General features: G+C 48.2%; 2 protein-coding genes across 15 annotated transcripts in view; one reads left to right on the top strand and one right to left on the bottom strand.

The window, feature by feature from the left end:
• Positions 1-15,131, bottom strand: part of LOC103316393 (E3 ubiquitin-protein ligase MARCH3-like) — a 38,301-nt gene extending 23,170 nt beyond the window's left edge. For 4 of the 14 annotated variants that reach the window (XM_032596639.1, XM_008209865.3, XM_032596640.1 and 1 more), the window contains exons 1-5: positions 14,687-15,112; positions 9,013-9,259; positions 6,497-6,622; positions 6,137-6,258; positions 5,887-6,014 (exon numbers count right to left, since the gene is read on the bottom strand). In XM_032596639.1, the coding sequence (XP_032452530.1) occupies positions 5,887-6,014; positions 6,137-6,258; positions 6,497-6,622; positions 9,013-9,259; positions 14,687-14,705 (642 nt within the window). In that variant the 5' untranslated portion in view covers positions 14,706-15,112. Of the gene's footprint in view, positions 1-5,201; positions 5,363-5,657; positions 5,765-5,886; positions 6,015-6,127; positions 6,259-6,496; positions 6,623-9,012; positions 9,260-14,686 lie in introns of those variants that run through there. The other 10 variants (XM_008209864.2, XM_031923832.2, XM_008209862.2 and 7 more) reach the window with 8 other exon arrangements.
• The window catches only part of LOC100119453 (zwei Ig domain protein zig-8), a 236,268-nt gene that overhangs the window by 126,108 nt on the left and 94,475 nt on the right, over positions 1-15,685 (top strand). The window lies entirely within an intron of this gene.

Raw genomic sequence — 15,685 nt, 5'->3', positions numbered from 1 at the left:
CCGTTACGTTCATTGATTCAGATTTTCAATACGAAAGCCTTGCGCTAGCTCAATAATAACAACCAGCCCATCTCCTTCGGCAACAATGAAAAAACGCGGCTAAAATAATTGAATTCTTCGTTGTACCCGCGCGCGCAATTTATTTTTCCGTTATCGCGTGATGGAACACACCGGGTCGCGCGCGAGAGACAGCGAGCTACAGTACGAGCGACACGCTCTACGAGTCGATAATTCGACGCGAAGTGAAATTAATTGTAAATGACCGTGGAGAAATGAAATTCGAGGGCGAGTAACGCGCATTCGGTTATATCCAAAGTCTCCGCGTATTAAATTCATTAAGAGTCCACTTACGGCTAAACGACTACTACCACCGTCAGCTCTCGACTTTTTTTCTCTACGCGCGTGCAGTCGTCGCAATTAAAGATTTCCTCGCGCGAGGCTGTGTATGTATGTATAGAGCGGTCGATCGACGTCGCGAAAATTTTATTTCCCCGGAACGGCAATTTCCAAGCGCACGTGCGCGCGTAAAGCAGAAAACTACCGGCGCCGCAGCGCGCACGTCCCCTGCGTACTTCCCCCTCGCGCCGACAATACTCATTACTCGCCTCATTTCTTTTCGTTTCATATCTGCCGACGACTCCTCCTTTTCCCGGCTTTTTGCCTCGCCGTATACATGTATATAACGTTATACGAGTACCCTCGGCATCTGCCTCTCTATCTCTATATGGATGATGTGACCGAACTCCGGCTGCTGGCGGGAAATACTTTTTCCTTCCGCTGAATTACGATTCGAAATTCACTCGGCTCGATGCGATCGATGCGCGCATCAGCTAATACTCGGCCCGACAGCTCCCTTTCATACTCGGATGGCTCGATAGCTCCGGATTAGTTATACTCTCGTGCAGGCACATCAGCCGATGCACTCTTTCCTCTCGGCCCCTCGGGAGAGAGGCAGCGAGAGTATACTTTTCGACTAATTTTGAACCGACTCGTCGTTTTTTGCTCGATCGAGCCATCGCGAGGAGAATGAAATTTATATGAGCGGATGGGAGATATTACGGGGCGGATTTGGTCGCTACTGATGATGAAGAGAGAGAGAGAGGAAGATGCGAGCTTTTTTGCGATTGCGAATGGAAAATTTAATTTGAGTGCTTAACGGGGGAAGGGAGGGCGGGTGCGTCGAGTTTATCCCCCTGAATTTTACGTATTTAGTAAATTTCCACGATGTATCATTACTTTGTACTGTTTTGTATACTAAGGAGCGCGTGTGTATGCGACAGCGATTTTCAAATTAATTTATTTCTGTTTCAGGTAAGTGTCCGTGGAAGCTCCACATTTCAATTTCCGACTAATTAGCAAAGTGAGTATATTTAAGAACCATACTTTTGCAAACGTGTGGACGAAAGCTGATTTCACACTCGAAGCGCGCGCACGTGCTCGTGCATGATCGCATCTCGTCCAGATTGTTTAAGGTCATGTTTCATGTATCAAAGCCTCGTCGTCGCGCGTCAAGTGACATCGATCGAAGAAACAACGCGTCGGACAGGGTCGCATCATCTGCATGCAAACGCGAGCCAAATTTGACAAAAACCAACAAATGCATCGTTGCATCATAAAGCGAAGGCGGCTGACGTGCGATCGGCGCCTCGGTTGATTGAAAAATTGAGAGTCGTCCAGCTTTCATGGCTGGGGCTATAAAAAGCGTTCAAACGCCGCACAAGCATAAAAGAAAACTACGTGTTTCGTCTACTGCTAGAGGATTTGCCCAAGCTGGTGTAGCGTTTCGAAATTTTCTCGAATCACGTATACCGATTCGCGAAAGTGGCACAGCCCAATAACAAAATCTAGTCCGCAGCAGCCAGCAATGGCGGCGGCAGCAGTAGTCCGTTCATTCTCATTGTCGCTGCGCGCTCGCGGCCGAGCGAGCCATAAGCTATCGGCGAAACATGAATCACGCGTATGTCATTGCCGGTATATAGCCGCGGCGCCCCATTGCCGGCAGCAGCTTTACCGCCGTCCCTCTCTCTCTCTCTCTCTCTCTCTCTATCCTCCCCTCCCTCCCCCTTTTGCCATCTCGTGTTTAATTGATTTTCGTTTAATTAAAGCAATGGACACATCGGCCGGCCGCGCGTGCCCGGTCCACGTTCTCTCGCTCTCTCTCCCTCTGAATTAATCGCTCTCGGGCTATACGGCTGCGCGATTCTCTCTCTGTACACATATATACGAGCGCCAGAGGGATGGCTAAAACGAGAGGGAGAGAGGAGGCCAACGCAGGCGTGCGTACATGAACGCGGGCCATTCGGCGCACTCCCCCCCATCGGAGGCAATCGATAAAGCTCCGAGTGCTTGGCTGTCCATTTTCGCGTGCTGTAAATGTGCCCGATGAGCCGCATACGCTCCCTCGTGTGTCCCTCTCTCTTTCTCGCCGTGGCACCGCTCTCTACTCTGCGGCGGCGCTCCTTTTCACCGAACGGCCCTCTCCCGCTGTAGTCATTGTGTATACCGACGTTTATACGGCGAGAGCGATGCGCGAAACCCCAATGACCGTCGACGAGAGAGCGGGGGCCCTTTGAGAGCTCGCAAGCTCCGATGCACCGGAACTTTCGGCTCTAAAAAGCCAGCGGTGATGCGCGGCGCTGTTTTAACGGTCCTTCACTGCCGATAATACCGCGAAAGAAGGCCAGGAGAGGTGCTGTCGATGGAATATCGGATTATAGGTGAACGCGATACGCGTGCGGCGACAGCGTGTTTTGTCGATGTCGCTGAGACGCGATGAAGGGTCGGATAAGGGAATCGCGCTTCGCGGTCGCTGGATCGAGTGTCGACATTCTGTATTATCACTGCGCTCTCTCTCTCTCTCTCTCTCTCTCTCTCTTTCTCTCTCTCTCTCTCTCTCTCTCTCATCGCGTATAATGTTCGCGCCAACTCTGCGCGCATCGGTATCTGATTCCCTATTCGATGGAAGTATATAGATTGCGTTTACACCTGAACTGCGGGAAAAGCAGATAAAGTATTTCCAGCCTAAACGACGGTGTATACCGCAGTTCAGCCGAAAAATCGGACTTTTAATTTCGCGGCTGAACTGGCGCTCGAGTTCGCGTAGAAATGGACAACAGCGACAAGACTGTTTCAACGCGCGCGCGTTTCCGCTTTGAGCGCTTGAATGAAAAGCTGGAGTCTGGCAGCAGCGCCCGTCCGAAATTCGTTTTAATTTGCGGCCGTGCGCCGCTTTGGAGCGTCGTCGGAAGCCGAGCCGACTGCCTCTCGAAATTTCAAAAGATACTTTCGCCCAACTTTTTCCAGCACCCTTTTGGCTTTGCTTTGGCTGGCTTTTCCACCGGTGCACGCTTTGTCTTCCATTAGTGGGGATGTTTGCGATTTAGTTTGCTCCGCTCTCGTCGCCGGAAATTTGGTTTATACCGCAACTAAGAAACGTTAATGTCAATCAGAGATTCCTCGGAGAAAAAACTAAGTAACAACCATACGGTCTCTAATTCCCTCCGGTGCCGCACGTGGCCTGTCACGCCATTAGCAAAAGTAAGTACGAGTCCAATACAGCAGCAGCGCCACACGTGCGTACTTTATACAGCAGCGGCAGCAGTGCTTTAACATCCGGCTGAGCGCGTGCGCGAGTTGTTATCGTCATCTGCGCCTCGAGCCATCTCGCGTGCTCATCGTTATTTTCCCACGAGTCAGAAATCATAACGCGGAATCTGGCGAGTTCTGGCGTTTCGCGCGCCTTTCTACCGCGTAGGTTCATGTCACTATGGCATAACCATCGGCATTGTTGAAGCAGTTTTTTTTGGCTTGTTTGTTATTTTAAGTCCGTTGTTATTTTAAGGCGAATTCGACACGTGTTTGTTCAAGCTTATTGTTTTTCTTTCTGGAAAATCGAAACTCTCCCCCGGGGACCTGGTATTACATAAGTCGGGATAAAAATAATCGTTCGTTGTAAACATATTTTTGACTACCAGCGAGATTCGCCCTTTTATTTTTATTCCGCGTATAGTATTAACCTCTCGTGGGTGCGCAGCCGAACGTGAACAAACAATTTTTACCATTCATCTTTACACATAATTGTTTGATTGATACACTCAGTTAAAAGCACACAAGTCTTAGGCAAACCAATATAATGAGCAAAATGTTGCAAAATCACGAGCAACGAAATAGCCTCGATCGAAAACGAGTGCAGAAAATATCGTCACGTACGTGCACACAGAGAGATACCGTCTAAGCTTTCAAAGTGTGGATATAATCCTGGCATCAGTAAAAGGGATAGAAACACCCATGGCCCAGGATAGCACGCGCGCAAGCTCGCGTACTTCACGGAATCTCAGAAACTCGAGAGCGGTTTTCGGCGCACGCGAGTACGAGCAAGACAGAAACGAAAAGGGGGCTGCTGCGAGGAAGGGCAGACGAAGGTATGGGTAAACGTTCGGGAGGTGGGCTCCCTTTAATCCGGTTTGCTGATCCCGGATATTCTCTCTCTCTCTCTCTCTCTCTCTCTCTCTCTCTCTCTCTCTCTCTCTCTCTCTCTTTATCTCTATCTCTCTCGAGTATGTGCGAGATCATTCGGCCGCTCCGGAAACGAGAATGCATCCCCGCGCTTGTGCGACGCATCTCGGGACGAGGGGAAAAATAAAGAAGAAATGCAAGCGCGCGGCGGCCAAATAAGATTTGAATTTCAAATAGAAATGCCTCGTTAAGTTGATCGGATTGCGGGGGGCGAGAGTCAAAAATAAAATTTTTACGAGAACCGAGTATAAATATACGCGAGCACGCTCTGCAGCAGCCTCATCCGGGGCGCTCGCTCTCGCGCGCGCGCATTGTTATCCTGAAAAATGTCGGTGAATGAGGAAAATCTCGTCGGCCGGGGCTGTAACTCTGTTTGCTTGTAAAAATTGTTTGCTCTCGCTGTGTGCGCGGGCCTCGCTTTTATACACTGAGAGAAAAGAATCCTTGTCGCAAAGGATTCGCGACTTAACCACAGCTTATTTTTCATGTATTTGTTACAAACGAAAATTTCTTCGTAGTAAGAGAAGAATTCTTAACTATTAAGGATTTAGGAATTTTTGAGCGATTGTGGCGCACTGTCGGTAAAAACTTATCGACCGAGTGCAGCAACAGCGCGACTCGTCGGCACGCGACTACGCGAGGCGTCGAAACGTGTCGGCTGCAATCGGAGACCCGTATACATGCGTTTATACTATTTCACGCGTGATATGCTTTTTTTACGTACCTGGAAGAAAGCATATTGATGCACAACATTTGAAATATCGTAGGGCTTGTTCGATGAAGTCGAAGATTCTGTATGCATAAATACTTTTGTGATAGTTTCATGCACACAGAAAAGCGGGGTTATCTGTAAGGTTATATTCGTATGATACCTATCGTGCTATCATTCTAATATATCTTGCAAAAACAAAGAATCTTTCAACATCGAATAGTCTCAGAGCGATACTAAATGATAATAAGAAGTGAAAACAAGTAATTATAAAGTGCTAGTGATTTTACGTCGATGGAAAGAAAGTTACGAAAATTCAAAAATCTGAAAACCTAACTGTTAAGACGCTTGGATTTCTCCATATTTTAATCCATTTTTTTTTATTTTATTAATTTTAATCCAATTTTCTTAACAGTTAAGAATTCTCCTTTGTGTCAAGGATTCCTTTTTCCCTTAGTGTACTCTCTGTGCGCCTGCAGGGCTGTGTGAGGATATTTTGTTTTCTCTGTTTGCGCAGCGCTGATGCAGTACTGCTAATGGCTGTACGTGATGGTGAAGTGGCGCAGGAAAAATATCAATTAGCGAGTGTTTTCGATTTCGTGTGCGAATTTGAGAGTCGATACGATATAGTACGACGTAATTGTGGCGTTCTTTTCGCTTACCTTTATCAAGAGATAAACCCAGGCGCTGTAGCCTAGAATGGCTATGGCCATGAAGACGGCGATGGCTACTCTGGTCCACGTCTCGGAGAACCCGACTCTGGTGCCCTCGAGCACGAAGTGATGCGTTCCTAAAAAAAGGCAGCAGTTTGAAAAAATTAATTACACACCGGTGAGAATTCCAATAATAATAATTCTTACTCAATGAAAAGATAAAGTAAAGAGAAACGTGTATTATATATACTTTGATAACCTAGCAAACAGACACTCGACAATCCGGCGGTGAAAACGGTGAGCAGCGCGAATATCAAAAAGTCCGTCCTGATGTGCTGTCTGTTACGCGGATGGTTGACCCAGATTCTCAGCGACTCGAACCTGCGAGGGTCGCAACGCGGCAGGGCATCAGTCGTTCGAAGAGCGGAATAAAAAAAAAAAGATATAGACAGACTCGGCGCCGCAGAGTAAAACCCCTTCGCGACTCCATCGATTATATATCGAGAGTCTCGATCGGGGGGCGGCGGGGGGGGGGGTTGTAATATGCAGCGAGACTCGAGTCGCGCAGAGAGGGGACTTTAACGGTTCGGCCCCGTCAATTATTGAAAGTTCAGCAAACCATCCATAACGCGGCGTCTCGAGTGCGTTGTAGCGAAAGTTGCAGAGCTCGCAGTAGTTACGGCAGGATTGGTTCAGCCATCGCTCCAGGCAGGAGAGGTGCACGTGAGCCTGGGTCCCCTTGCATCTTGAAACGAAAAATTCGCTTTCGAATCGTCTCTCCCCACTATGTATATGTATACGTATTCGCGAGCGCTCTATGCAGGAGAGAGAGAGAGAGAGAGAGAGAGAGAAAGAGAGAGAGAGAGAGAGAAAGAGAGAGAGAGAGAGAGAGAGAGAGAGAGCGAAAGAGAGAGAGAGAGAGAGAGGATATGCGAAAACTTGGAAAGTGCATTAAGCCGCACAAGGATATTACCATTGAGGGATTAGGCGGCGGGTAAAGGGGCTGAGTTAGCTGGAGCACTTCTCCTCCTTCGTTTTCTTTTTTAAAATGTTAATCGAGCTCGCTCTATATATAGCCGAACTCTGCGGTCTGTTTGCACCGAAGCGCAGGTAATTTTAAATTTTCAAGAAAACAGCGATGAATTAATTGCTTTTTAATCGAATGCCAACAAACATACCGTAACTATTTCAACGATGGACGCGCGCGGCGCATCAAAGCGATAATCGAGAATTATGATTCCAACGGTTCGCTAATTTTAATCAAAAGCCAACAAAGCCTCGGCGTAAAACATTTGTATCAACTATGCAAATGCGAACTTTAACAAGAATATGTTATAAGCTGTATAATTACAAGCGTATAACTCGTGGCGTTACAAAGGCCGCATTGTAAAAAATCTCGTTATCGCTCCCCAGGTGCACACTGCACGCACGCGGAAACTTTTCCTATTTGACACCGCTGACCTATGTAAGTTTTCATTCTCTCCCGTGAAAGCCAGCAGAGAATATCCGACTAGAATAATATAAGAGCGAGATTCTTATTGACTTTAACAAACTCATTAATATAACAGAGGAAGGAAGCGAAGGAGCCCTAGTGACGAGCCCAACTTTATAACGAAGAGCTTCGCGGAGTGCAAATGTAGCAAAAGCCTAAGAAATTCTCTTCAATAACCTCTCTCTCTCTCTCTCTCTCTCTCTCTCTCTCTCTCTCTCTCTCTCTCTCTCTCTCTCTCTCTCTCTCTCGGGGAAATAAGCTCAACAAAGAAACGCATATGCTCGAAATGGTTGTCAGAATGCTTGAAGTGGTGTGTAACGTGAAATCTAATCGGGCGCGTGTCGAGACTGAAAAAGCGCCACGTATAACAGCAGCATGGCAGAGCTCGCAACCGTTTGTCGTCGGAGGCAGAGAGAGAGAGAGAGAGAGAGAGAGAGAGAGAGAGAGAGAGAGAGAGAGAGAGAGAGGAGAGAGAGAGAGAGAGAGAGGAGAGAGAGAGCCTTGACAGGCCGGCTAATTTAACGCGCGCAACTGAAACACAGCGCCTGCAGCGGAAGCTCTCAGCTCTCGTGATTCCCAGCAATTCATATAGAAAATTACAGCGGGAGAACGCGCTGCACTTAAAAGGCGCTCAAAGTTCCGCTTTAGCGCATCGCAGCGCCGGCAGCTGCCTCGTAATATCGCCGAGGAAAGAGAGAGAGAGAGAGAGAGAGAGAGAGAGAGAGAGAGAGAGAGAGAGAGAGAGAGTGAGGAGGTAAAGCGTCGCCGTACCGGTAAATAATTAATAAAACGTATCCCTGGCTTGCGCTTGAGCGTTAAATTTCGTCTCTGATGCGCGAGCACGATGAATGGTATAGGAGCTACACGCAAGCTCTATGTACGTCTACTCAAAACTGCGTCGCGCAAGCTCTCGTGATGACGAAGACGACGAATTCGCTAGCTGGGAAAATCAGATTTTCTCTCTACCCTCGAAGCAGAGCTACCTCCTCTTCTCATAAGAAGCGAACGCCAGGCAGCGTAAGCGGCCTCATCCGCGTCTTTCCTCTCTCTATATGCGTGTAGCTTATGTGTGTGTGCGCCGCGAGGACAAATAACGTTCGCCTCAAAGGATATGAGAAGTCTCCCGGCCGGGAAAACGAGAAAGTACGCCGAGAGAGCTGGTGATATTCAAAGAGACGTGAGTGAGTGCTTTGCCGTTTAAGAGGATGAATTAAGAAGAAGGAGTTGTATGCATTATGAGAGACTCGCAGGTAAACAGGTATTGCACCTTTAAAAGAAAAAGAGCGACGATGTCGACAAGGTCGAGCTATGCCGTTACAGACAGATCCAAGCAGCAACATTTGTCCGAGGCATAGCCTCAATCCAACAAACACGCAAGATTACATCGCACTAACCCGGATACTTCACCGCAAGGCCAACAATCAAATCCGTCGCAAATCGCCTCAGATCAGCGTTACAGCGATCCCCGGCTCTCTCTCTCTCTCTCTCTCTCTCTCTCTCTCTCTCTCTCAACCGATCAATCGTCAACAACAATAAAGCCAGCCAGTGCATCGCATAAGCCGCAGTTCATCAAGCTGTCTCTAAACAGCTCGGCTTCCTCTCTATACACACGGCCGTCGCCTGTTACGTGTACGCGTGCATACCTGCAGGGCGAGATGAGGGGCTCCTTGGTCCAGGACGAGGCCCGACAGATGCGGCAGAGGCTGCTGCGCGAGCCCGGTGCCACTGGCCTCTGCTCCTCCTCCTCTGATTGTTGACCCTCTGGTGCTGGTGCTGCTGGTCCTTGTTGATGTTGTTGCTGCCTCTGTTGATCGGCCTTGTCGCGATCGTTAGCCGGCAAAGCAGCCCCGGGTCGTTCTGACTGCACCGCCGGCTCGCCGCTCGGATTGACTGGAAGCAAGTCGAGATACACGTACATACATATAGTATACATATAGTATACGTACACAGCGAGGCTCGTTTGCCAATCGGTTTTTAAAACTCGATCGCGCGCGAGAGATTGTTATCGATTAAATATTATCCCATTATACGCGGAGAGCAGCGCGCTCGCGGCTAATCCGTCAAATTTTAATCACGGCTATGCGCAGTTTGCCGCCGATAAATCGATACTCCATTATACTCCGAGCACACAACTTTCGATATGTCGAGCGGAGAGAGTGAGAGGAAGGGGCCGAACCGAAGGCAAATTGATTTTTGCAGGTAATCAAATGATTATAACTATTAGACCGGATGGGAGTAAACGCGAGTAAACGCGTGTACCGAGATTGCGTTATGTGTATAGACGCTCGCTGTGTATAAGCTCGGCTCTCGTGTTTGCATAGGTGCGGCAACGCGCGCACTATATAGGGGAAAGAGCGCGAGGGAGACGCTGAGACTGCTAACTCTACGGGTCATGGGATTTTAATCACGATCGTCTGTGCAGCAGCGGATATGTGAAGTGCGGCAGAGCTATTCCCGAAGTCTCGTGCACGAGAAAGTCCATGGAAAAAATTATTTTTTAAACGTTTATTATAAACTTCCTCGTATGGATATCAAGTTTTGGTACACAGGGCTTATATTACGCATCGGGAATTATAGACACTTATACGTAATATAACAAGCTGCACATGATAGATATTCGATTCAGCGCTATTTACATATTTGGATGTTTGCACGAATGTGTGTGCATCTTTCTATGCAAATATATCGGCTTATCGTTATCGCGCGCGGGATATTTAAATAATTCATAGTACTCCACGCGTCTCTTGAAAATCAAAATGCCGAACACAAGAGCTATATCGAATTCTAAAATTCCATCCGGCGCATATTACGGTAACACACAATATCAATGCTAATTATAGCCCCGCTCTACACGCGCGCGTATCGAATAATAATGTTTGAATAATCATGAACTCCCACAAGATCGAATTCTGCAGCGTTCCGCAAAACTATAATTACACATAGATACACCTACGCATTCCAACCATATTTTTGGTAAACCGTGTATTTAATACGCAAAGTGAATCGTATTCATCCAAGCGCCTAATTGTTAACACGCGATCGTTCGAGCGCAAACTCATCCGCTAATCCTCATCATCCTCTCGCGCAATGAAAAAGGAAAAGCCCCACGTATACACACACACAAAACAACGATCTCTCCTCGGGCACTCTCTGTACGAGGTCGAAAAAAAAAGACGAGTATAGGAAAAAAACAAGAGAGCGAACTCGTTCATTCCAGTGCGTCAGGAAAGATTAAATCCCCGAATAAAATCCCTTAGCCGGTCTCGTAATAAAAGCTTTTCGAGTAGCTTCGGCCGAGCGTTACAGTATATATACGCTCTTCTCTCTCCGGACTTTACGCGCTCGCGCAAGCTCTCGAGTATTCAGGTGCAGCTTCGTGTGTGTAAGAGGCCACACACCACGTGGAGGGTTTACAAGCTGCGGCGCGCTCGCAGAGAGGCCAAAGCCAACGAGTCGCTGTATACGTATATATACAAGCCCACACAGTGATGCTACTCTTGCAGCACGGTTTTGCTCGCTGGCGCGTATGTCTTGTTTATACGTACACGTGTGTGTGAGTGTGTAGCCGACGTCAGTCCGACCGACTTTACGGATCGACGACTCTCGGTAAAGACTGCTCAGCTGTACTTATGCATACGCAAGCGCGCGAGAAAGCTGAGCGAGCTTTGCACTTATGCTTATTGCTGGCAGGATTAACTTGCCCGGCGCCGATGCCGTACACACGCTTTTCTTGGAAAATCTAACCGACGCACTGCGCCCCGAGATCCTCGCTCTCGAGAGTATTATTGTCGTTATGTACGACATTAAAAGGCGCGATTCCGAGAAACACTCTCTCGCTCAAGCTTTCCGTTTGAAGTCGCAGTTCAAAGCCCGAAAAAGAGCCCAGAGAGAGGAAGATCGGCGATGGAAGTACGATTCCTCGAAGGCGCAGGTTAAAACTTTGCGCTGCTTATTGATTGACTTCCTTCTTCCGACTGCTACAATGGGGGAAAGGCTTCAAAAATTCAGTATTCATTAAAAAGCTTCTTACGAAAAGAGCCGCGTTCGATCTCCGGTCTGCGCTATCTCTCCCTTCCTGAAAAAACTTTTAAGGAGCTTGAGAACGTTTTCCCGAGCTTTAAAGAAAATTGCATCTTCGTATCTTATAGTATGCATGATACTCTGCTCTCGGAAAGACCACTTTTTTCGTCGTTAGGCATCATCTCGCACGAGAGAATAGTTTAAATTCGCGATATGCTAAATTTTCATAGCATATATCATAGTTAGCAACAGTAATTGGACTTGGAATCGGTTCGCCTGTAATGCCGACTTATGGCGGGTAAGCAGCGGTCATTTCGCGAGGTTTGACAGGGAAATTCGATGTGGGTATAGTCAAATCAGTCGTGAATGATTCTATTAGTATTACACCGTTTGAGTCGATTGGAAGCGCTCGTGCAATGACATAGGCCAGTGGAAACTAAGTGTATCATTAAATCCACTCAATCAAGCGTAAGACACACGCCATTCATTAACTTTGTCATTAACCGCCGGGTTTCGCAGTTGATTTGCGATTAGCTCGTTCTATTATTAAGGCCCTAATTTCTGACTCCTCTTGACTTGAAAATTCGCGCGATATGTAGGTAAAGCATATTCCTCACGTGCAGCTATTGTTCTCTCTCCTCCGCCTGCATCAGGCTCGCGAAACGCTTAGATCCTTTTTCAAAATTCATACCACGGCGTGCTTCGGAGGATCGTTTAGGTTTCGTTGTGTATCGTTCCTCCCCCCCCCCCCCCCCCCCCCGGGCCATAACCATAAACATGTTTTTAGCATGCCAGTAAACAAGATTCAGCGCTTCGCGCCGGAATCTACATAAATTTTTTATCATTATCCCCCGTAAATATTCATCCCCGTAATAAACGCTCGGCGGACACGCATCAATTAAGCTCGAGCGCAGTAAAAGCATCGAAACGCAACCCCCCTGCTCGCGAGCTTAATCAATTTTATTATTCCACATTGTACGTGCGCGCGCGTGATGGGTAAAAAACATTCGCGCGCGCCTGCTGCTTTTTCGCGTTCCTCTCTCTCCCTCGAAACGAAAGCGCCGTTTATACCCATCGAGCCATCGGCACGAGTTAAGAGGAAAAGCACTCCTGGATAACGTCCGACCGACACACAGCAGCATCGGGGGCGGCTAGACTACGCCGCATCGCGAAACTCGAGAGCCTTGGCTGCGCGCGCTCGCCACACTCCGGCTCCAAATATTTTAAATTCCCGTCAAAACTCGCTCGGCCACTATCCATCTCTCGCTCGCTCGCTCGCTGTGAATTCCGCGGCCTCGGCAAACACTGCGCGCGCGGTGTCCGCTCGCGGGAACAAAATAACACGTTCTCCCTCTCTCTCTGCATTTGCCAAGTGAAAACTTGTTTTTCTTCGGATATTTTGAAAAGCGCCGAGCGACGACACGCCCACGGCCAAAGTTTGAGCGATGACGCGCGCGTGAAAGTTAACGCCTCGTGGTGTAGCGCAAAATCGGATGCGGTGTATGCATGCATATAGGTGGACTCTGGTAACTCGCGCATATGGAAGTGTCGCGTGATGCGCTGGGAATGCGCAAACACACGGCTGCTACCGGATCGTGTAAACAGTCGTCCCGTTATCGCCGCATTTTTTTCCTTCTTGTTTGTTTTAGTTTCTCGCTATGGGTATAATCGCTTAATCGGGAGCGTTTGGCCGAATGAATCCGTCTTTCGAGTACAGAGCTTGTTTTACTTGACGCGTTTTTCGTTAAATAACGTTCGTCAAAAAAGCATGAAATTACCTGGACACCCGAAGCGCGAAAAATCACCCTATGCATAGAAAACTTCAATTTAAATCATCGAATATCACACAAAGCATTTCAAAAGTCATCCCATCCACTCGCTTTTTCATCTCAATACCAAACGAACAGCGATCCTCTTGGTTATTTATAACCTGTAATACGTATCGCACCGCGCGTGATCGAGGAGGGACGATTTTAATTTCAAATGATTTCGAATAAACTCCTGTCAGCGAGGGTAAAAAGCTTCCGCCTCCTCCCGACGACCGGTCGAGGCTCCCATTAAAAATACAATCGGCAAATGCGCTTGGCCGTTTTAAAATCCTCTCTCTCGCTCTATGTATACGTATGCAGTGTGTATACCTCAGCAAAAAGGAAAACAACACTGCAGCGCCGGCAAAATAACTCGCTCTCTCTCTCTCTCTCTCTCTCTCTCTCTCTCTCTCTCTCTCTCTCTCTCTCTCTCTCTGCGCTCAGGGAGAAAGAGGGGGAGAGAAATGAAATGCAATGCACATTCATAAATCGCACGGCTGCTCGAAACTGCCACGCGCGGCCGCGCGACGGAGGATAAATAATCATTTGGCGCAAAAATCTGCCAACGAAGTATAAATCCAGCATACTCTGCCAGTCGGAAACTTGCAATTTCGTTATGCTCGCCGGCTCACGGGGCCGTTGCTCCGGTCGCGCACGCAACGAATTGCAGACAACGTGTTTTGATGTTGTTTCGAGTGGCGTGTAAGCGCGTGTTATTATTTTTTCACCCAATGCTGATGGCTTTTTTCTCTTTACGCGTAGGTGCTCCCTTTCATTTGCGAGAAATCGGATTCTCGTGTCTCGCGGCGCATTTGCATGGTTAGTGTGAGTAAGCAGAATAATCGCAGCATTTTGAATAGCAATGATTCTCGAGAGAAGGTATAACGTTACACTCTCGATTACACCCCATCACTCTCGAAAGCGCGCGCAATCTTAAAAATAAAAAAGCTCGACCTCTCCGCGAATCTCAATTTCCAGAGCCATCAGTTAAACGGATTGCGAAGAACAATTATTTCCGAGCTCGTTTTGCGGCGGCCCCCTTATACATAGCTATCCGTCGCTCATTAAGCTCTGCATCTTCCAGCCGCTCTCTCGCTCGAAAGAAAGCAGCAGTAGCTCGTTATTCTCAGGGAGGAATTTCTCGCGGACCTTATCTAAAATTGGAAATGTTTCCTGAGTCTCGTCAGCCTCCGAAGTTCGAAAATATGAGCGAGCGCGAGCGTCATAGTATATAGAGAGATCGCGAGTAGTCGGATGAAAAAAATGGGATCGCGCGCGCAGTCGAGAGTAGAGCTTGCGATAAAGGTGCCCTCGCCAAGAATGATAGCGAAGAGGGAAGGACGTTTCGGGGGGTTATGGCAGAGGAGAGAAAAGAAGTCGCGCTCGTTCGAGAATAGAGAGAGAGAGAGAGAGAGAGAGAGAGAGAGAGAGAGAGAGAGAGAGAGAGAGAGAGAAGAGGAGGAGGAAGAAAACGGGAGTGCCAACTAACCTCCCGCGTCAACTGTCATTCCCGCTGAACGACGTCATGTCCGATCTTCCTGCAGCTGCGCGCGCGCGCCTTCTCTAGCGCTTTCTCCGCTCGGCGCGTGCGAAATTATCAGGCAGCTCTCTTTTCGCTCCGACTGCCGCTCTCTTTCTCCTTTTCTCTCTCTTTCTCTCTCTCTCTCTCTCTCTCTCTCTCTCTCTCTCTCTCTCTCTTCCTTCCTCCACGACGCCTGTGTATACGCGGGCGCGGCTCCGCTCCTAGCTTTTATCTCCTCTTCCTATTTCCAAGAAAAGGCTCCGACGACGACGAGGACGACGCTTCGGGCCATCGAGCCCCGCGGCTGTTGATAAGCGATAAGAAAAGTCGGCGAGCTTGCGCGCAAGCCCCGCTATAGGTAATCGGAAGTGACGGACATCTTCGTTCGCTCGCTCGTGTTCCGTCTTTTGTTTCATCTTCTTCTTCGTCTGGCCTCTCGGGGCGCTTATTTTTACCGAGCCAGGGCCGATATTTAATTTCGGCCCGGGAGTGATGAGAAAGCGCGTTGCTGACGAGGAAATCTGATTAGGTAATTTCGTTTCTTCGCCAGAGCTTGCAACGTCTATACCTCTATATACGTATAATACACTTTTCGCTCGTAGAGGAGCAGAGAGCGTCATCGATGCGCCTTTTCCGCGCGCGATCTAGATAATAACGAGTGCATTGCGCGCGCGCGCTCTTCGCGGAGGAGGAAAAATAAAGTCACGAGAGGGAGACGAACACCGGGCAGAGCTCTGTAGCGGGGCTCGAGCGCTGGGATTTTATTAACTCGGCTGAATATAGCAGTAGCTTTTTTCTCGCTATACACAGAGAAAGAGACTCGCGTGATGCTAGGTGAACTAGTTTTTATCTTTAACTTCAATCGACTGATTACTTTGCTGTTTCATATACGCTCCCTTTCGTCCCTGATCTTTTCGAGAAAGCTCGAGCTTTCAACTCTCGCAGCGGTGTAAATATAGCATTCAT

Source organism: Nasonia vitripennis, chromosome 2 (genome assembly GCF_009193385.2).
Source record: "Nasonia vitripennis strain AsymCx chromosome 2, Nvit_psr_1.1, whole genome shotgun sequence".
In the NCBI taxonomy this organism is placed as follows: domain Eukaryota; kingdom Metazoa; phylum Arthropoda; class Insecta; order Hymenoptera; family Pteromalidae; genus Nasonia; species Nasonia vitripennis.
This window is presented reverse-complemented; position numbering and strand designations above follow the sequence as displayed.